The 22,224-nt window shown below is 37.0% G+C and overlaps 1 protein-coding gene across 4 annotated transcripts in view; it reads left to right on the top strand.

Moving 5' to 3' along the window:
* The window catches only part of LOC105486196 (N-deacetylase and N-sulfotransferase 3), a 217,863-nt gene that overhangs the window by 180,159 nt on the left and 15,480 nt on the right, over positions 1-22,224 (top strand). For all 4 annotated transcript variants that reach the window (XM_071093102.1, XM_071093101.1, XM_071093103.1 and 1 more), the window contains 5 exons: positions 420-516; positions 6,461-6,584; positions 10,505-10,679; positions 14,114-14,284; positions 15,945-16,054. In XM_071093102.1, coding sequence (XP_070949203.1) covers positions 420-516; positions 6,461-6,584; positions 10,505-10,679; positions 14,114-14,284; positions 15,945-16,054 — 677 coding nt within the window. The remainder of the gene's footprint in view (positions 1-419; positions 517-6,460; positions 6,585-10,504; positions 10,680-14,113; positions 14,285-15,944; positions 16,055-22,224) is intronic.

The raw sequence follows: 22,224 nt of genomic DNA, 5'->3' as shown, positions 1-22,224 counted from the left end.
TGGAAAGTTCAAAGTTACTTAGAATAAAGATCTGACAACTTATATTTCAGTTATATATTGAATACTAAGTGTGTATCATCTTTTAGGTTAGCAGGAAGCATAATCTCTGCCCAGTAAACTATTTAAAACATAAATAGAACTGCTAGTAGCCAATTAAACTGTTCATGCTTTGAGATTGTTTACCCAAAGTGGAAATACTGCCCATCTCCAGCCTCCTCTGTAGACTCTCAGCCTCAAGATGGAAAGGAGTTATTCAGAACTTCCATGATGCCACTTCAGGGCTTTCATTTTTTTAAAAGAGCCTATGTTTTTATCCCAGCGTTTCCTGGTATACTTTTAAAGAACACAAGTTGGAAAAGCTGGCACACAATGGACACATTCATGAAAACAATACATCTCTATGTTCTTCTCCCATTTAGAATCCTTGCGATGACAAACGCCACAGAGACATTTGGTCCAAAGAAAAAACTTGCGATCGCTTACCAAAATTCTTGGTAATAGGACCCCAGAAAACTGGTGAGAACTTTTTATGTTATGATTAACCAGTGTAAAATTTCTGATGACTAGACAATGAGTTATTGTCACAATAAGTTTGTAAACCTCCCATAACTGCTAATGAATGAATAACGTTTTTCTCTGACATAATTTTCATTTAGCTCAGTAATGTACCTAAATGCTTAACAAAGTGTTTTTTAGGTGAAAAGAATAAAACAGATGTCACACTGTTCAAATACCCAGCAGTCAATTTGGTGGCACATTTTTTCCCCCCAAATGTTTTCATTGAAAAGTATTTAATTAACACTTCTAAAATCAAAGCTAATCAGTGACAGGATTATATCAAAAGTCAAGAGGGACACAGATAAGTACCTATAACTCTTTATAATAAATCCCTGCTAGAAAAATAGTCCCTTAGGCTGCCGTTTTCCTAATATTGTTTATTTGTAAACTTTCTTGCAGAGATGACTATTTTTTAAAAGTCTAAAAGATATTTCACAAGCAGAATTCCTAGACATACATAAAACTCTGTGCTAAGAAAGGTGTTTATTCATACCCAGGAGAAATCTTTTGCACCTTTTCTTTAAAATGATGTGCAATTTTTTTCCCCATAAACTTTTTTTTTTTTTTTTTTTTTGAGACGGAGTCTCGCTCTGTCGCCCAGGCTGGAGTGCAGTGGCAGTGATCTTGGCTCACTGCAAGCTCCGCCTCCCGGGTTCACGCCATTCTCCTGCCTCCGCCTCTCGAGTAGCTGGGACTACAGGCGCCCGCCACCATGCCTGACTAATTTTTTTGTATTTTTAGTGGAGACCGGGTTTCACTGTGTGAGCCAGGATGGTTTCAATCTCCTGACCTTGTGATCTGCCCGCCTCAGCCTCCCGAAGTGCTGGGATTACAGGCGTGAGCCACCACACCCGCCCTATAAACTTCTTGTTTCTAAAAATCAATATTAAAACGAAGCCTCATGGAAGCTTTAAACTACCAGACATTCATGCTATATCCTGCGTGATAAATTATTTGGGGCCCTTGGTTACTGGCTTCACAGAAAACAGTGAACATCATATTGCTTGCTAAGGAGAATACATTTCCTCTCCTCATTGATCTAGAAATAACTGAGGAAAATTCTGTGCAATGTACACAAGGAGTTTAGCATGTTCATCTTTTTCCTTAATGTCATTTGCAGATATCGATCTGAAAACAATAATAAATATGGCAAATACTTATATTTTTCTTGTCATTTATTTCACTTGTCCTTATCTATCTAAAGTGAAAAGACAACTAGGAAAACATTTAAACTAAAATCTCTTCAGTGAACTCCCACTGTCATCACATAAACTTGTCAAGACTGATCACATCCTGAAGGCTTGGTAGCATTTTGCTTTAGAAAGTCCTGCAGGATTCACTTCCCTCGTGTTGTGCTGGATATGCAGACATTTTGATATCATGGTTAGATGGTAGAGTTATCATTTGTCCTCTTAAACTCAATTGGGTTTCCAAGTGTTTGTTACAATTTGGATATGGCATTTGTCGTTGGAAAAGACCTTTTATACAAATTGATTCTTTTTTATAGAAATTGATTTTTCCCAGTTTTGCTGAATATAATTTACATGCAATAAAATCCAGCCATTTTGAATGTACAATTAGCTGAATTTTGAACATTGCACACAGTTGTGTCCACCACCACATTCAAAACACAGAACAGTTGTCAGCCTAAAAAAAATTTGTCCTTGTTCCTTTGCAGTGTATCCCCCCCGATCCCCACCACATCCCCAGCCACAAGCAACTACTTTCTACCACTACAGTTTTACCTTTTCTAGAACTTCACGTAAATGGAAGCATGTAGTGTGTAGTCTTTTGTATCTGACATCTTTCATTTAGCATAATACTTTTGAGATTCGTGTTGCTGTATATATCCATATTTTGTGAAATTGATTTTTTAATTAAAGTATTTTCTCATATCAGTGACATGAAAATTAAATAGCTTCATTTTTAACTGTACTTTTGTCAAAAGTATTTTTCTGGGCCAGGCACGATGGCTCATACCTGTAATCCTAGCACTTTGGGAGGCCAAGGCGGGTGGATTACCTGAGGTCAGGAGTTTGACACCAACCTGACCAATACGGTGAAACTCCATCACTACTAAAAATACAAAAATTAGCCAGGCGTGGTGGTGTGCGCCTGTAGTCCCAGGTACTCAGCAGGCTGAGACAGGAGAATTGTTTGAACCTGGGAGGCAGAGGTTACAGTGAGCCAAGATTGCATCACTGCACTCCAGACTGGACAACAGAGTGAGACTCTGTCTCGAAAAATAAAAAGTATTTTTCTGGATAATTTTGCACAGATTTCTAGTTATCTCGATATTCAAATATTTCAGTGTTAAGACTGACAAAAAATATAAAACTGAAGATTTATAGATGGTTATTTAAATGTGTGTCTATGATTATGTAGTTGAGTTACCACTCACAAAATACATATGCAGGACAGTTTATTCAGACCCAAGAATATGTACAGGCAAAGACAGAATTCAGAAACCACAACTTAACAATTTTTTAACACTGATACATTTCATTATGCCTTTTACTGACTATGCAAAATAATTAGATTATATCCGTTTTTTCTGTTTGTCTAATTAATGCTGATCATGAAACGCTATTAAAAGTGAACAAATGTATTTAATACAATTCTTAAAAATAAGATTCAGAAAATAATGTTTTCAGTTGATCTAAGAAAGGAATTAATCTCTCTGCTTTTTTTCTCACATTATAATGGCAACACTTATTTCCAAAAATATTTGTTATTTTTAATTTTAAAAATTCCTCATGCATTTTTCTGGATTATATCTCACGTGTATAACTGAGATTTAAATGTATTTATATATTTATGTATTATAATTCTAAGCTATATCTCAGTAAAGTTTTTATCTGAAAAATGCCTTTTAGATATTCAGATATGGCACTCTTTAGGTGATTTCGCCTAGGTTACCTCGCTAATCCTCATAGAACACTGATAGCTAAGTATTTTCTTCCCCACTACACAGATGGAAAAACTAAGACTCAAGAGAGGTTGTAAATAATTTTTGTTCAAATTCACACAGCTGGTAAGTACAGGAATAAAAATCTTGATCCTAGAATTTACCTGACTTCAAAGAACATGCTCTTTCTACTTTACTACTTTCTACTTTACTATGGATTTAATGTAATGGAGCTTTTTTCCTCCAATAAATTTTAGATATTGCTTCACAGTTATTCTAAGTCAGTGATTCTCAAGGGTGGTTGCCAGAGCAGCAGCATAAGCATCACCAGAAAACTTACTAGAAGTGCAGGCCGGGCGCGGTGGCTCACTCTTGTAATCCCAGCACTTCGGGAGGCCGAGACGGGTGAATCACGAGGTCAGGAGATTGAGACCATCCTGGCTAACATGGTGAAACCCCGTCGCTACTAAAAATACAAAAAAATTAGTCAGGTGTGGTGGCGGGCGCTTGTAGTCCCAGCTACTCGGGAGGCTGAGGCAGGAGAATGGCGTGAACCCGGGAGGCGGAGCTTGCAGCGAGCCGAGATCGCGCCACGGCACTCCAGCCTGGGTGACAGAGCGAGACTCCTGTAAAAAAAAAAAAAAAAAAAAAAAAAAAAGTGCAAATTCAGCAAAGACTTGCTGAATCAGAGATACTAGGATAGGGCTGTGCTATCTGTGTTTTAGCCCACCAGATGAATCTAATACATGCTACTTAGAGGAGCACTGTCTTAAGGCAAGCTTGTGAAGCACATTTTTACTTTGTATATCATAGATTACTGTGTTTTATTCCCTATAATGATCTATGATTACAGTGTTCATTGTTTGGTTCAGATATAATCTAGGAAGACTACCTCTTTCAATTCATTTTTTAAGACAATATTGCTGTTGACAGTTATTTTAACAATTTTTCTATTGTATAGATATGGTAGATTTAAGTAAATAAATATTAAAGAAAGCTTAATTTATAAATACTTAAATAGTATTTATTTACTTAAATATTGCCATATTTGTACCATTTAAGTAAATAAACACTAAAATACTACCTTACTTCCATATTAATACTATTTAAGGACTGGGCACAGTGGCTCATGCCTGTGATCCCAGCACTTTGGGAGGCCTGGGTGGGTGGATCATCTGAGGTCAGGAGTTCGAGACCAGCCTGGCCAACATGGTGAAACCCTGTCTCTACCAAAAATACAAAAATTATCTGGGCATGGTGGCGGGCGCCTGTAATCACAGCTGCTCCTGAGGCTTAGACAGGAGATTCGCTTGAGCCCAAGAGGCAGAGGCTGCAGCGAGCCAAGATCATGCCACTGCACTCCAGCCTGGGCAAGAGAGCGAGACTCCATCTCAAACAAAAAAAAAAAAAGAAAGAAAAGAAAGAAAGCTTATCTGAAAAATAAGAAAATTCAAAGTTTTGTACAAATGGCAACATGACATAATTACTAAGCAAAATTAGAGTAGTAATTTCTCCAAGTGAGAGAAATGTTACAAGGCCATGTCTTATTACTATCGCTAGCTATTGACTTGGAATATAATTTTCAAGTCCTGCTCCACAGATTGTATAACAGTGTAAATAATAGTATATTTCTCTCTTAGGGGTAGCCAATATGTAGAAATGCTTTTATATTATGATCTTTTAAACACAGTCACAGTTACAAATATTAAATACATGGCTAAACCTTTGACAAACTGAACCCAAACTGCCTTACTTTCTCTTGTACCAGACTGACTAAGCTGCACCCTTTATCTCCTCATTTAGTCTTATAAAACACTAATTGTACAGTTTATGACATTGCTCACTTTTTGAAAAATCACACCCTTGCTCCCCAACAGTCACAAATATATATGCGTACCTGTGATATACCATTCTCTTCCCTAGTAAATGCAAATTCTATAAGTTATGTCGCTAAGAAAGGGCACTATTTTTTTTTCAAATTTAGCAATTTAAACAATTTTTGACACTACTTTTATAAAAAATATAAGTACATTCAAGCTTAAGCAAACTTGTGGAAAGATTAAATTCTGTCTTGAGTTTAATTAGCTTTCATAGGCCTCAAGAAGAACTTAATATGAGAACCCAAGTATTGATTTTGGTAATGTAATATATTAAATAATAACATATTTCATTTATATAGTGCCTTATTACTGTCAAAATGTCTTCAAGTACATGTCTTTTCATTCTCAGAGAAAATCTATGAAATAAGTAGGCAGGGGATTTTCCATTAAGAAAGCTGAGACAGGCCAAGAGAGGTGGCTCACTCCTGTAATCCCAGCACTTTAAGAGGCCGAGGTGGGAGGATTGCATGAGCTCAAGTGTTCAAGACCACCCTGAGCAACATAGCGAGACCTCATCTCTACTAAAAAATTTTTAGAAATTTTAAAATTAGCCTGGCACAGTGGTGCATGCCTGTAGTCACCGCTACTTGGGAGGCTGAGACAGGAGGATCCCATGAGCCTGATGTCAAGATTGTAGTGAGCCATGATTGCACCACCACACTCCAGCCTGGGCAATATAGTAAGATGCTGTCAAAAAAAAGAAGGAAGGAAGGAAGGAAGGAAGGAAGGAAGGAAGGAAGGAAGGAAGGAAGGAAGGAAGGAAGGAAGGAAGGAAGGAAGGAGAGAGAGAAGAAAGGAAGGAGAAAGGAAAAGAAAAAGAAAACTGAGACAAACAGAAGCTAAAAGACAAAGTCACAGACAAATCAGTCATTGAACTGAGATTGAAAGCCAGTTCTCTCAATCCCTGCAACAAGCCTATTTTCACACCACACTGTCTCCATTTTTTTAGAACCTGCTTCTGTTAAACTGCTGATTATCCATTCAAGTTATTTCAAGGAGTAGTTGTAACAACTCTGTTTGGATCATTGTAATATTTATTAATGACTTTAAAGTGCTGATCATAGGAAATTGTGTTTTCATTTAATTAATTTCTGAACCTCTATTATCTTTCCAGGTACCACTGCTTTGTATTTGTTCCTGGTTATGCATCCTTCCATCCTTAGTAACTCCCCCAGCCCAAAAACCTTTGAGGAGGTACAGTTCTTTAATAGAAATAACTACCACAGGGGGATTGATTGGTAAGATGGGTTATTAGTATAAATCTAAAAGTTTATGTACTGTGCACAGTATAAACTTAGCACTAATATTTAGAAACATCTAAGTTTGTAGTCACAAATAAAAGTTAACCTCTGTGCCTTGGAAATTGATTGAATATCATAAAGGGGCTCAGAAATTTTTCAGAACAAACTCTTCTCAGTTTATAAAGAGACTTGTTTCCCCAAGAGGATCACATGTAATTTCAATTGTCATTAATTTTCTTGATGGTAATTATAGATATTAAGTCAGAAGAATAGCATAATATTCAGAAATTTAATTCCTCTCTACTAGTAAGAGGAAAAAAATTTCATATCTTTTTCTTCTTGTGCACTTTTTATTAAGTGATACTATAGCCAACATATGTGATTTTCTATTTTCTTTGGCACATAAAAGGAAAAATAAATAAATAAAACTAGAAATGTTTGTATATTGCGTGAGTAATCAAAGCTATAAAAAAACTATCAACAATACACAGAATTTAATTTTTGCCTTTGAATCAAAATTAGAAATATATCAACCATCTGAAGACAACATTTAAAAAGTAAAAATGTCAGAATACACAAAATACAGTCATGTAGTAGAGAGAGATGGTGCAAACTAACATGTTAACCATAAAATGTATCCAAAGGTCTTGCTATGAAGGTGTAATGCTGGACAGAGAGTGGTATAAATGAGTGAATTATAATAATTCTATAGCATAAATAGATTTTACGTGTATTTTAGCATAGTCATATATATCTCTGTTGTCAGATTGCATGATCTCAATTTTATAATTATCAACCCCCTGAGGAGCTGCTTATGAGAAGTCAGAATGGAAAGGAAAAGGAATGGATTGAGTATAATTTGAGCACCTACTAGGATTTATGTATATTCTAATTGTTATATATCTCACTGCCAATTTTTCAGTTCAGGGTTTGATATTTTGATTAATTGTGTGGTGTTAAATAACAGCTGGAAAATGAAGAAACCATCAACAGTGGCCAGGCACAGTGGCTCACATCTGTAATTCCAGCATTTTGGGAGGCTAAAGTGGGTGGATCACTTGAAGTCAGGAGTTTGAGACTACCCTGGGCAAGAGACTACCTTTGGTAGAGACCCCATCTCTACCAAAAATATAAGAATTATCCAGGCATGGTGGTGTGCACCTGTAGTCTCAGCTAATTTGGGAGACTGAGATGGGAGGATCACCTGAGCCCATAGAGGTTGAGGCTGCCGTGAGCTGCAGTTGCACCACTGCACTCCAGCCTAAGCGACAGAGTGAGACCCTGTCTCAAAAAAAAGAAAAGAAAGAAACCATCAACTACTTCAGCTGTATTTGACCACTGACTCAAGTATATATGCCAGTATATAATTATAGAATAAAATGATGTTAACATCAGGACTAAAAGGACTGAATAAAAATTGCTTTGGAGGTGGACAGGAATGTATTAGTATTACATTCCTGTCAATAGTTGGATTCTCTAGGACTTTTTTTCAAAAAACATATTTTTGAAAACTTTATGGTAAAAAATTATTGCAAGAGTTATTCTTAATTTTTTATCATAAACCTTTCAAAAATATGTTTTGATCATCATGTGGCTAGGTACTCTGATAGGAACAAAAAGTCCGGCCGGGCACACAGGCTCACCCCTGTAATCCCAGCACTTTGGGAGGCCAAGGCAGGCAGATCATCTGAGGTCAGGAGTTTGAGACCAGCCTGGTCAATATGGCAAAACCCGTCTCTACTGAAAATACAAAAAGTAGCTGGGCATGTTGGTAGGCGCCTGTAATTCCATCTACTCAGGAGGCTGAAGCAGGAGAATCACTTGAACCTGGGAGGCAGAGGTTGTAGTGAGCCGAGATGGTGCCATTGTCCTCCTCATTGTCAGAAGGAGACTCTGTCTCCAAAAAAAAAGAAAAGGAAGAAATACTCAGGGTCAACCCAAATAACAAATAAATGAAGAAATGTGGAGTATTGCAAAAAAAAATTCCACTTTTCAGGTAAAAGAAAATGCTGAAGTTTTATGTTTTATAGAAGTAGGAAAACTTAAGGGAGGCATTTGCTTTTAACCCCCGCATTGTTAAAACACTTCCAGTTTGCTCACTAATTCTTTGAATAACCTGAATTTACATTCTCTAAATGTGAGCCTATTTATGGAGCTTCCAGGTCCCATACTAAAAATATGAACCTTTTATTTGCTTCTCTATTCATGAAACATCTTTCAAGTACCTGTAAGTGCCAGCCACTACACTAGAAAGATGCAGACATATAAGCAAACAAGAGCTGTGCCCTGCCCTCTCCATGAGCCCCTGGAGCCTGGCAAAATCAACACATTATAGGTCCAAGATCCAGACTTGCTTGAGGAGGTTTTCAAAGCCTAAACTGTTCCAGATATAAAAGACTTCTAGCAAGGTAGGGCAGGTTTAAGAAGCTAAAATTTCTGCTCTTTTTTGTGATTTTTGAAGCCTTTTTCAGAACAAGCAGGTTTGAGACAAGCTTGGACCAAATAAGATACCACTAGACACTTGAAATAATCTTAGCACTCCTGGAACCAGTGTGAGCTTCTACATAAGAAGTATCCTGAAATTTGGCACTTTCTGTAAATAGAATGTACACCAGAACAAATAGCACATCAAACCTTCCAGAAATTTTTGTATATCTCTTTCTCCCTAAAAGGGTGCCAGAATTACATATCACCAACAAGCCAATTCCAGACAACATAAAAGGATTTCTTTACTGCTCTGAATCTCAAGATATCACTGTGTTGCACCAGCTAAACTTTGCAATATGTTAACAACTGGAATTCTACCAGAAGCTTTATCATGTTTGAGGATATGATCTCAGTCAAAAATCTACCAACATCTCATGTGATCTTTTGGTCAAAAGAAAACAAGATACTGTAAAAAACAGGTCATTTCATGAATATTAATGACTTTTTTGTTGAGTAATTATTGAATTACCTTGTCTTGGTAGCCCAGTGTGATAATGGCTTATGAATTGAAGGGGGTGGCAATGGAGGCTGAGGCCATTATTATAAAATATAAGAATCCCTAGAAGCTATATTTTTACAGTCACTCTAAAAAAGCCCTTTTCCTCTAAAAGATGTTCCTTAGTGCTTCAGAAATATTTCTTATCATATGCTGAATTAGTTGTATTTGACAACTTTTATTCAGGTGGAACATTAAATGAAATCCTACATTTCAGTGCTTGAACCTATAGATATCACTGTGTTCATTCTGCTGGTAATTTGAATTCTGTCTACTGGTAAGGATATAGAACATGACCTTGGGAAATTTGTTAGGATTGTATATTTGGAATGTGCATACTTTTTAAACTTCTCTTATAATCATACTAAAGAGGGACATAAGTGGCTCTATATGAGAAAAAGTAAGCAAATAAGCAATATTTATACCAGATATGCTCTGCATCTTTGACACTATGTGAGTAAACATAACACTGGCACAATACATTTGTGGAAAAGAAATTATTTCACTTGCAATAAAGTAAAAAATATTTTCTCTAAATCCTTTTAAAATGTCTGAACTGAACATATCATCTGTTTTAATACAATTTTCTTTTTGAGTACTTGAAATTTTCTCTGTACAGTGTTTCTACATTTAGACACATTTGATATAGCTAGCTTGATCCCTGTTGCAGTTTGATCATTCTGTGTCTACGTGTTTGTTATCACTTATATTTTTTCCTGATATTAAGCAAAACATAAAGAAAATGTACTTACAAAAACATCTTCCAAACACATTATTAGTGTTCTGGATATTTTTCTCTTGCTCACAAATGCTGTAAAGAAAAACGCTTTTGTTTAGGAAGCACATGAATTTGTGGGACACTTTTAACATCTTTGGTCACCAGAATATGAGTATAAACCATAGTCTTACTTTGAGAAAAATATTCCTTTTCTAGGTATATGGATTTCTTCCCAGTCCCATCTAATGTCACCACCGACTTTTTGTTTGAGAAGAGTGCCAATTACTTCCACTCAGAGGAAGCCCCTAAAAGAGCTGCTTCCCTGGTTCCCAAAGCCAAGATTATCACCATTCTCATTGACCCTTCAGACCGAGCATACTCCTGGTACCAGGTAAGGAAAATGCAAATAAAATCCAACAGGCAGAGGCAGAGTATGGACAATGAAGCATTGTTTTTAGCAATACCCACTACCTCAGGTTTTCACAAAAGAGATTTGCTAGTTGTTTGATATCTACAGAAAAATGAACAAGTTTTTCTTGATTTCCACTGAGAAATTTCCTCCATTAAGTTTTTGTTCTTATTTTATTAACTTAATCGCTTCATTTAATAAAATGTATTAATGCAATAAGAGAAACTAAATTAAAATATAACAAAATATTATGTACTTTTTTATATCTCTGCTTCTATATATCTGCATTTTAAAGGTAATAATTTTAAATCATTATTTTTTCATCTGATACATGTGTACTCTATAAAGAGTCAGATAGCAACAATTTCAGGCTTTGAGGGTTGTACAGTCTCTGTTGCAACTCTACCATTTTATTTCAAAAGCAGCCATAGACAATATGTTAATGCATAAGCATTCCTGTGTTCCAATAAAACTTTACTGAATAGGCAGTAGGCCATAGACTGCTGACCCTGGCTCTAAAAAAGCTTAAACAACTGCTTGTACTAAAGAAACAGCTTAGTGGCAAAACTAATATATATAAGAATCTTTAGGCTGGGGTTGGTGGCTCATGCCTGTAATCCAAGCGTTTTGGAAGATGGGAAGATTGTTTGAGCCCAGGAGTTCAAGACCAGCCTGGGCAACATAGGGAGACTCTGTCTCTACAAATAAAGAAAATTAGCCGGGTATGGTGGCACACACCTGTGGTCCCAACTACTTGGAAGGCTAAACTGGGAGGATCACCTGAGCCTAGGGGGTTGAGGCTGCAGTGAGCTGTGATTGCGCCATGTACTACAGCCTAGGTGACAGAGGGAGACTCTATCTCAAAAAAACAGGAAAGGAAAGGAAGGGAAAGGAGGGGAGGGGAGGGGAGGGAGGGGAGGGGAGGGGAGGGAGGGGAGGGGAGGGGAGGGGAGGGAGGGAGGGAGGGAGGGGAGGGGAGGGGAGGGGAGGGGAGGGGAGGGGAGGGGAGGGAAGGGAAGGGAAGGGAAGGGAAGGGAAGGGAAGGGAAGGGAAGGGAAGGGAAGGGAAGGGAAGGGAAGGGAAGGGAAGGGAAGGGAAGGGAAAGGAAAAGAGAAAAGAGAAAAATTCTACATCCCTGAGATCCTAACACATCTAAATGTTTCTTGTATACTCATTGCCATTGTTTTCTGATGTTGGTTAGAACCTTGCACAGAAATGCTCACTTTAAAATAACAAACTCTAGTAATAATATATATCAAATACACTTTTAATAAATCATTGCAAATAATAGGAAACAATCTTTTAAAACTTGTTTCAGTGATAGTTTAACCACCAGTTGGAAGGGTTCAATAAACAGCAGTCAAAATTAACATAATAACATAGTAAAATTGATGGAGTCAGTGTCTTTAGTCTCTAGGACCCTCAGTTCTCATTTCTCAGGTTTGTAATTTTAAAAAATGCTTTCCTGCTGTTCATGTGTTTATCCATTCATCAAATAATGTGCTACCATGTGCAGTTTTTTTCTAAGTGTGATTTGAAAAATAAATGTGATGCTATACTTGAAATTGCTTTCAGCCTAATTGGAGAAATATGTATAAACAAGCATATAAATTAGAAAGTAATAATCAATTGACATACAGACTCCTTCAGAATGACAAAACCCACTTGACAAAGACTATCTGGGAAAGGACAGATTTATTCATGGCTGTCGCAGAGAAGCCCAAACACCAGAACCATGGGGCACTTTCTCAAATAAGGGAAAGATACGTAAGGAGATAAATTCAGGTAAAATTAAAATGAAGAAGTGTTCTCATAGGTGCAAAGCAGAGCTATGTAAAGGAGTTATCGTCAGGTCAGTGCTGAAAAGCAGACTGAGGGTCCTATTTTCTTGGAAACGATAATGTTAAGACAAATGCGGAATGTTCTATGTACGAAAACCTCTAATCTGAAATCTGCAAGTAGGCTGGATATATGAATGCTTCCCTGTGTTAAAGTGACCCACGTAGCTTAGATCCTCCCTACAAGAGTGGGATGTTCCATTCTTACTGATTTGATTTAAAACAGCTAAGTTCTTGACAATTACAATATTAGAGAATAAAGTTGCTCATTACTGAGTCCTTCTGCTACTTAACAAAAGCAGTTGTTGAAGTTCACAAGAGGAAGAACAGATGGTTGGAAAAGCTTTTGCGGCAGGAACATAGTAGGGAAAGGTCACAAAAAGCAGATGAAATCTTAGATAGGCATTTTGATAATAATCTGAATAATAAGGAGTAGAGACATCCTGGAAAGCTAAGATCCATAAAAATCCACAATTCTATACTAATCATTCATGCCAAACCTGAAGCCATCTTTTAAATCAAAACATACAGCAAATTGCAAATTGCCTGATTTGATTTTGCAACTTTTACCTTTTCCGCCAAGTATCTGGAGAAAAGAAAAATAAGCCTTAATTGACTCCAAGAAAATGAAGAAAATTGGAGCATGGCAACCACTTCGTCCCTGAAAAATATAGAATTTACAGAAAAAGAAGGCTTTAAGGCTGCAAGCTAACAAAATGTCCTAAATATTACAAATAAATCACAGTGGCAAAATGCAGACCTTAACAAAGTCTAGCAGTTTGTAGTCCAGTGATTTGAATCTCAGTTGCAGAAAATTTGCTATTCAACTAGATGTAAACATCCACCAACTCACCACTAAGCCTGAATATTTATTGGCCAATTTAAAGAAAAGGTGATTTCCTCAAACCCATGGGCCTGAGCCTGAGCCATTATGAAACACTTTCCTATTTGGATTGCTACTTTCTGCATTTTCTGCACAATAAATGATTCTGATTCACCGCAAAGGTTACCATTAGATAAAATAATCTTGGCTTTTAGATACCAGGGGATGTATGATAAAAGCTGCAGATTTCAGATAATGTGCATGTCAGACTTTCTAGTACTTTCTTCATTTAAAAGAGCTAATAGGCCTTTTCTAATCTAAAACTGCATTACTAGATGGAGCGAAACTATTTGGCAGAGATAGTAGAGTGCTTGTCTATTATGGATATTCACTGGACACTATAAATGGTTTGCTTATGAGTGGGAATGGGGCCATTAACACAGTTTTCAAAAGTTTACTTTCACAATAAAATACGTACACTAAAGAAACAACTCAGTAATGTTGGTGAAGGAATCCTATCAATAAGAATTCAACTTCTACCAGATAAATTCTCCAAAACTTACTCCCATAAGTATCATAACTTCAAATCCTGAGGCTCCAAGCAAACATTTTCATCGGTTATTAATTTCAAAATAAATAACTCTCCAGCAGTGAGGCACTTCTTTCTTTAGCTTTGAGACTTGTCACAAAGATTGGTTTTTAATTATTTACGCCTATGGTTCAGATTAGTTTAATCATCCACCTTTTCATCATAGCATCAACGATCACATGAAGACCCTGCAGCTCTAAAGTTTAGCTTCTACCAAGTGATCTCAGCAGGGCCCCGTGCACCCTCGGAGCTCAGAGCCTTGCAGAAGAGATGTTTGGTCCCGGGGTGGTATGCCAGCCACATCGAGAGATGGCTTGTTTATTTCCCTCCATTTCAGGTATGGAGTAATAAGGATTTACATCATGTTAGAATCTCATTAAGTTGATGACTTTGCCTTAAGGATAAGAAAATTTTCACTTGTTAAACTATTACTAGTTTTTCCACTTTAGTTGTAAATAATGAGGCTGTGGCAAAGAGAAATAGGCAGAAGTAGAAAAACTGTTTAATTTTCTAAGAGTATTTCAGGATAATTCTCCCTGCTCTATTTGCTGTGCATACCTTTCCTGATTGTAAAAAGCTTCGAAAGCTTTAGATCCCTGATTCTCTTCCTGAGAATAAAGTTCGAAAGGGAACCTCTTAACCAAAAAAGACAAATAATATTTTGCTTAATTAAGTGCCATTATTTTCTTTTTGAAACCCCTTGCTGAATTTTTTATAAGTCTTATGTTTTTCTCAGGCCCTTGAATTTCTTCTGCCTGGCATCAACCTAGACTGCAAAATCAGCCAGCTCCTCTTGGGATGGTGTAAGCAATCCAGTCCCATCAAACATGGTATATACCTGTGAGTCTAGAGTCATGCTGTCCAAATATGACAACCACTACCACAGATGGCTATTTTAATTTATATTAAAATCAAATAATATGAAAAGTTCAGTTCCTCGGTTGCTTTAGCCACATTTTAAGTGCTCAATAGCTGGCCGGGCGCGGTGGCTCAAGCCTGTAATCCCAGCACTCTGGGAGGCCGAGGCGGGCGGATCACGATGTCAGGAGATCAAGACCATCCTGGCTAACACGGTGAAACCCCGTCTCTACTAAAAAAAAAGAATACAAACAACTAGCCTGGCGAGGTGGCGGGCGCCTGTAGTCCCAGCTATTCGGGAGGCTGAGGCAGGAGAATAGCGTAAACCCGGGAGGCGGAGCTTGCAGTGAGCTGAGATCCAGCCACTGCACTCCAGCCCGGGCGACAGAGCGAGACAAAAGTGCTCAATAGCTACATGTTAGACCCAGCAGCTATAGAACATGTCCGTCATCACAGAAAGTTCTATTGAACAGTGCTGATCTAGGCTAAATAGAAATATCAGAGAAGAGGTATGGATAGACAAGACTTGCTTTGCAAGCTTTGTGTCCTTTAATCCTGGTCTCCTCTTTTCTCACTGGGTCCACCCTCCTTGGAGTAACAAGAAACTTCTCCTCCTTAGTTTCTTAAGGAACTTTGTCCATGTTCAGGTTTCCTGAGAGCCTAACCTTATTCTCCACATGGATTATCAAAATATCTCTTCAACCTTTACAGTGCTATTCCTGAAATGAATCATGAGGAATGACATGTTCTCTGTCATATTACGTCTGAGTTTATTACAACCTTTCTTCTTTTCTATTGTATGTCCCAGCTTGAATGATGGGATCATTGCTTTGTCTCTTTTGAAAGTTGGTTTCCATTTGTGATTTCCTAGTCACATTTCTAAGCTCTCTTGGTATTTCAACTGCCTTTTTTGCTTTCATAGTGTGACTTCTCAGATTGCAAACCATGAGTGTACTTGATTGGTGTGATTTCTGGTTCCAGGTCATTAATGAGGATGACCTGGATTCTATCTAACACCAATGCATGCAATTTTACTCAGGACAGTGTCTCTCACTGAATGAGTTCAGAGTGCAGAAATTTTTCATTGTACAGTTTACATGTCTTTTTTCAATGTGCATTTTTTTAATTTTATAATTTAGTTGCTAATTATTGATGGGCAACAATTAAGAACTGATCCTGCTACAGTGATGGATGAAGTACAGAAGTTTCTAGGAGTCTCGCCTCATTATAATTACTCAGAAGCTTTAACGTAAGTTTATATTCTAATTAGTTTATTGACGTTTCAGCAGGGAATTGATTTCAAAGAAATTGTAGTTTGGTCATACAACTGTCAGGTTACCTGTTCCTTATATGCTGGTTATTTTTCAATTTGACATTAACCACCAAAAAAAAATTCAACAGTGTGACAAAGAAATGTCCTAACCTAAATCCTGTGTTAATTCCTAATTGTACAAAGATTTCCCTGAAAGGAGAGAAATAAAACAGTGGTAAATCTTAAAACAAACCACAAACCTTAAAAGAAGTTATCTGAAATAAGTTCATAAAGCCTGAGCCTATTTAACAGGCAATATGGGGCCTCTTGGAAGTATGAACAGGTGAGTAACTAAGTAGTTTAGGAACTGACTCTTCTCTCATTTATGTAATTTTCAGAAACAATATCATACAGCAAGAAATAGTCCATAGGTGGTTGAATAAGCAGAGAGAAATGTACTATTATTGCTCCTAAACATTCTTTTTTTGTTTTATTTTTTGCATCTTTGTCTTTATCCAACATTTGACCCTGTCACCTCTCCTTCAGAGTCCTCAGCAGTTAAAGCACTGGTTTGATTTTTCTGTTTGTTTATATGTTTTTTTGCTGGTTTCTTCCGATTTTCTTAGGTAACTGACTCTATAAGGTTCATGACTGGGGACCAGTAAGGCACTAGGGTTGAAGAAGGCAGTTACTCTCGGAGGTGTGCCCATGCCTGAGACTGAGTGCTGTGTCCAAGTGCCTCTCTTATCTCACCCTAGTGCTGACTCTGGGCTTCACTTAGCATTTTTGAAGAAGGCCTCTATCTTACTGTGTCTATTTGGAATGGATGGCAATCAGATTTAGGAGAATTATATTTGTTCCTACCACACGTGTAGAGCAACTGGAAGATACTGAGTTGGACTGGGTCATGGACCTGACTCACATCATAAGTTGGGTTTTTTTTTAATTACATGGACTGAGCCTTTAAAAAAAACTGAAAAAGACTATCATGGAATTTTTCCATTGTATTTTTCAGTATAAAACTCAGTTCCACAGATAAAGTAGTTTTCCCCTTTTTTGTACTCTTCAATATCAATTTAGAAAGCGAGAGGCAGGTTCCCTTTACCTTTCAACAAACTTTACAGTTAAAAAAAAAAAAAAAGATTAGCAGAAAAACATCAAATACTGCTTATATCTCCTACAATCAAATATAGAGACACGTAAGGGAGGCATTTTGGTTTAGAGGACAAAGGAGTAGGTGGAACTCTGCAGTTTTGAGCTTCCTTCCTAAGAGTCATTTATACTTTGCTGTTATTATTAACCTTCTGACCTCTGTGTTTTCTATACTATGAGTACTGTCAGAGTTTTGTAGAGCTTAGTTCAAGTACTAACACAGACACTGGCCTTAGGTATTTAACATTCAACTTGACCTTGTGATTTCAGTTTGCACTTAAAAATTCAAGACCATTTTCTGTTCTATATCTTTTTAAGTATCTCTTAGAAAAGAAAGCTTTTATTTTCTAAACAGTTTTCTATTTCAAGTTAGGTTATCTTTGGGTCTTTTTTTATAGAGTATGTAGCAAAGTATTGTATTTCAGAAAAAAAGTACAGTATTCTATAAAGACAGAGTTGCTTTTTCTTACGGGATGGTCCTTGACCTGCATGCTGTGTATTTGTCCCCTCTGCAGCCAGCTCAGCAGCAAGCTTTTTATTCATCTCCACTGCTGAGAAAAGGCAGTGTAAACTTAAAAGAGTATCAAAGCAACGTACTGTATACAAAGAACTGTAGGCCCCTTTGCACCTGGGCTGCATCTAGCAAAATTACTGATTATATGATTCTCTAACCTGGTTGGGGGCTCAGTGGGTGAAATAGCAAGATAAGATATGTGTAGTCCCTGAAACCACAGTTTCTGTTCCAGCAGTGCCACCCAGGCTCTCACCCTGCAGGTTGAGATAATGTGTTTCCATTCCATTTCTTTTTATATTTTCTTGTCAATCATCAATTGGCCTGACACAACTTGTAAATCCGGGCAGTGCACCAGTTGTAGAATATTTGGAAGTTTCATGTCATTGTCTGGGGTCTAAATTGATTATCCTTCACCCTATGCCCTTTGTAGTTGTTTATCTGAAAACTGTCTTCACAATTTACTTACTCCTGTTAGAGTAACTATACTGATAGCTGTTTCTGTAGTGCTGTGGAAATATTGAGGATGACTAGAGGTACAAAATATATATCCTCAAAAATGCCATTTATACCAGTTTGTATACTTTGTACACTTTGGTATTGCTTCTTATTTTTTCTTCTTATTTTCCTGCTGGTGATAATGACGACTATCTCACTGGTGCTTAAAAAAATTTTTTTTTCTCATTGGAAGACCTCTAAGGATATAGTAAACTGCAAACCAATATGAATTCTCAACTAACTACATAAATCTAGTGCTTTGCATATAGTAGAATAAATGAATGAAGCAAGGTCTATACAAATGTTTTACTATGCAATCTTGGCGTGAAAGAGTATTCCAATTTAAGAGATCTCTAAACTTACTATCTTCCATATAGCAAATTTCAGCATCAAAACTATTTTCAAGAAGAATCACAATAAGCCCCCATTGTCAAGACTGTTGTTTATTCTTTTCCACAAGTGCTAAAGAAAGCGTTCAAGACTTCTAAAGATATACAAAGTCACTGAAGAATTTGCGATGTCTTAAAATGATTAAGTACTGTCATCATGGGTGTTAAGTGATATATTTAATGTTAAATAATCTGATTTTCTCAGTGATCATGTGAATGAAATAAGCAAAATAAGCTTTAAAAATATAAATAAGAACTTTCTCATTCAATGAAGTAAATTATAATTTACAACTCTTGTTCCACATACCCTTAATCCCTAAATGGAACTGATATATTAACATTACTTTAGTTTTTGTGTTACGTGTTGTATAGTATTTTGAAGCAATCATTTGAAATAAGACAGGAAAAATAATGCTTAGCATGGAATTGTGCTAATTTGTATACACTAAAATGAAAAATATGAATTTTTAGTTTTGCCATGAATCCATCTATTCACAATTATACCTAGCCATCAATGCCTATGACAGGTGTCTTCATGTTTAGAAATACTAGTTAGCTAAATACCTGAACCTGGCATCTTTATGTCTCAGCCAGTTAACCTATTTGTCAAGATGAATGAAACCAGACTATGTTATATGAATTTTTAGTATTAATTTACTTTGAAAATGTCAATAAATGGGCAATGAGAATTTGAAAGCCGGGAGTTGAGTATATTTGTTTGTTTGTTTTGTGGATAAAGGTTAGCTAAGTCATGAAGGACTGAAGTTGTTTGAAAATCAGGACTTCAATGGCTTTAATATAACTTCCTTGGCAACCAAATTTATATCGCCCATGAACTGTTTTCCTACCCACTGTAGATACATTTGAGTACAAACGTACTAAATTAAATCTTTCTTATTAGCAAATTATAGTAGCCATAGTAACTAAAATCTGTTGGTTCTCTGGATGGCATGAAAGAACACCTAGAAATGCTGAATAGGGAAAAGAAAAAAATAGTCTACTCTAATTTCTATGATAAATTTTTAAGTGGTTGTAACAGTTCAAAATAAATATACATTTACATGTCCCATATATCTATCTCTCTTCATAAAACACAATGTGATAGGTACAATTAGCTCCATTTTTTTCCGATTAAAAAAACTGGGGCACAGGAAAGTTAAGCCAAAAGTCACTCAGCAAGTAAGTTGAGGAGGCAGGATTGAAACTCAATTATCTCTGAAACCTACACTGCCAACCTGTTAAGCTCTTCATATTGGCACAGGATGTTAGAACCACAGACAAACAATACTGTGAATTTTTAATAGTGAATAGCATATTAACAGGAAGTGCTTCCTTAAAAAGAACTAGAACCTCAAAATGAGCTATTGTTGTCTCAGATTTTATTATGAATAACATCCATCTCCACGTGCACTGGATGTCACTTTTCTTCATAAATATGTAATCATAAAGATATGCAAATTAAAATACATTGAAATACCACTATGTTACCCATTAGAATGGCAATAATCCAAAAGACAATACCAATTTACTGTATTAGTCCATTCTCATGCTGCTATGAAGAAATACCCTAGACTGAGTTATTTAAAAAGAAAAGAGATTTAGGCCAGGTGGGGTGGCTGACACCTGTAATCCCAGCACTTTGCAAGGCCATGGCAGATGGGTCACCTGAGGTCAGGAGTTCAAGATCAGCCTGGCCAACACGGCGAAACTCCATCTCTACTAAAAACTCAAAAAATTAGCCGGGCATGGTGGTGGGCACCTGTAGTCCCAGTTATTTGGGAGGCTGAGGCAGGAGAATCACTTGAACCCAGGAGGTGGAGGTTGCAGTGAGCCAAGATCGTGCCATTGCACTCCAGCGTGGGTAACAAGAGTGAAAAAAAAAAAAAAAAAAAAAAAAAAGAAAGAAAGAGAGAGAGAAGAAAGAAAGAAAGAGAGAGAGAGAGAAATGAAGGATGGAAGGAAGGAAGGAAGGAAGGAAGGAAGGAAGGAAGGAAGGAAGGAAGGAAGGAAGGAAGGAAGGGAGGGAAGGATAATTATACAACTATATAAATTTGCTAAATAGTGCTGAATTGTATATTTAACAATATGTAAATTTGAAAGAAAGGGAAAGAAAGAGAAGAGGTTTAATTGACTCAGTTTTACATGGTTGGGAAGGCTCAGGAAACTTAGTTATGGCAGAAGCCAACTCTTCACAAGGAGACAGAAGAGAGAATGAGTGCCAGCAGGGAAAATGCCAGATACTTATAAAACCATCAGATCTTGTGAGAACTTACTCACTATCACAAGATAAACTGCCCCAATGATTCAATTACCTCCACCTGGTCCTGCCCTTGACATGTGGGTATTATTACAATCCAAGGTGAGATTTGGGTGGGGACACAGAGCCAAACCATATTGCAAATGTTGGCAAATGTGTGGAGAAACTGGAATCCTCACACACTACTGATGGTAATGCATAATATGTGGCCACTTTGGAAAGCAGTTTTGCAGTTTCTTAAAAACTAAACAGCATCTTACCCAACAATCCAATTTCATTCTAAGAATCTACCCCAGAATAAATGAAAACCTAAGTCCATAAAAGCTTGTAAGGGAATTATTATACCATTATTCATAATAGCTAAAAACTAGAAACAATACAAATGTCCTTCAACTGGTGAATGGATTTGTTATATCCACACTGGGGGGTGGGGGTGGGGGTGGGGAAGGAATGTTCAGAAAAGAAACAAATGTAGAGTTAGAAAGAGTTTATCTGGGCCACGCATGGTGACTCATTCCTGTAATCCCAGCACTTTGGGAGGCCGAGGCAGGCAGATCACCTGAGGTCAGGAGTTTGAGACCAGCCTGGCCAATGTGGTGAAACCCCATCTCTACTAAAAATACAAAAATTATCTGGGCATGGTGGTGCATGCTTGTAATCCCAGCTCCTCCAGAGGCTGAGGCAGGAGAATTGCTTGAACCCAGGAGGCGGAGGTTGCAGTGAGCCAAGATCGCACCATTGCAATCCAGCCTGGGTAACAAGAGTGAAACTCTGTCTAAACAAAAAACCAAGAAATAAAGAAAGAAAGACTTTATCTGGAACTAGGGATGACAGCAGGGATTGACTGCAATGGGCTGCAAAAATACGGGTTTTCAAAGGATAGTGGAAATGTTCTAAAAACAGATTGTGGTGATAATTATACAACTATATAAATTTGCTAAATAGTGCTGAATTGTATATTTAACAATATGTAAATAATACCTCAAAAAAGTTGTTAAAATAAAATACATATCAGTAAAACGATTCCTTAAATAAGAAACATGTTTGCCAGAAGAGAACTGATTTTTAAAAACTGCTATGCTTATCCTATATTAGTAATATCTAAATGATGGTATTTTGATTTTGAAATTTACTGAATTGCTATTTTCAATTCAGTATTCACCCATAGAAATGGTTTTTCCATGTAAAGGCATTTCAGACACACTTTAGTCTTCCAAGTGTAATCTGAATGTTTTGTACGATTAACCCGCACGAGGGTAGAAATAAAGTCACGTTTTCATTAATATAAAAATGTCGGCCAAGCAAGAGGGCTCACGCCTGTAATCCTAACACTTTAAGAGGCCAAGGCGAGTGGATTACC

The sequence above is a fragment of the Macaca nemestrina genome, chromosome 3, assembly GCF_043159975.1.
Source record: "Macaca nemestrina isolate mMacNem1 chromosome 3, mMacNem.hap1, whole genome shotgun sequence".
Taxonomy (NCBI): domain Eukaryota; kingdom Metazoa; phylum Chordata; class Mammalia; order Primates; family Cercopithecidae; genus Macaca; species Macaca nemestrina.
The sequence above is the reverse complement of the archived record's forward strand: the minus strand, read 5'-3'. Positions and strand labels throughout refer to the sequence as shown.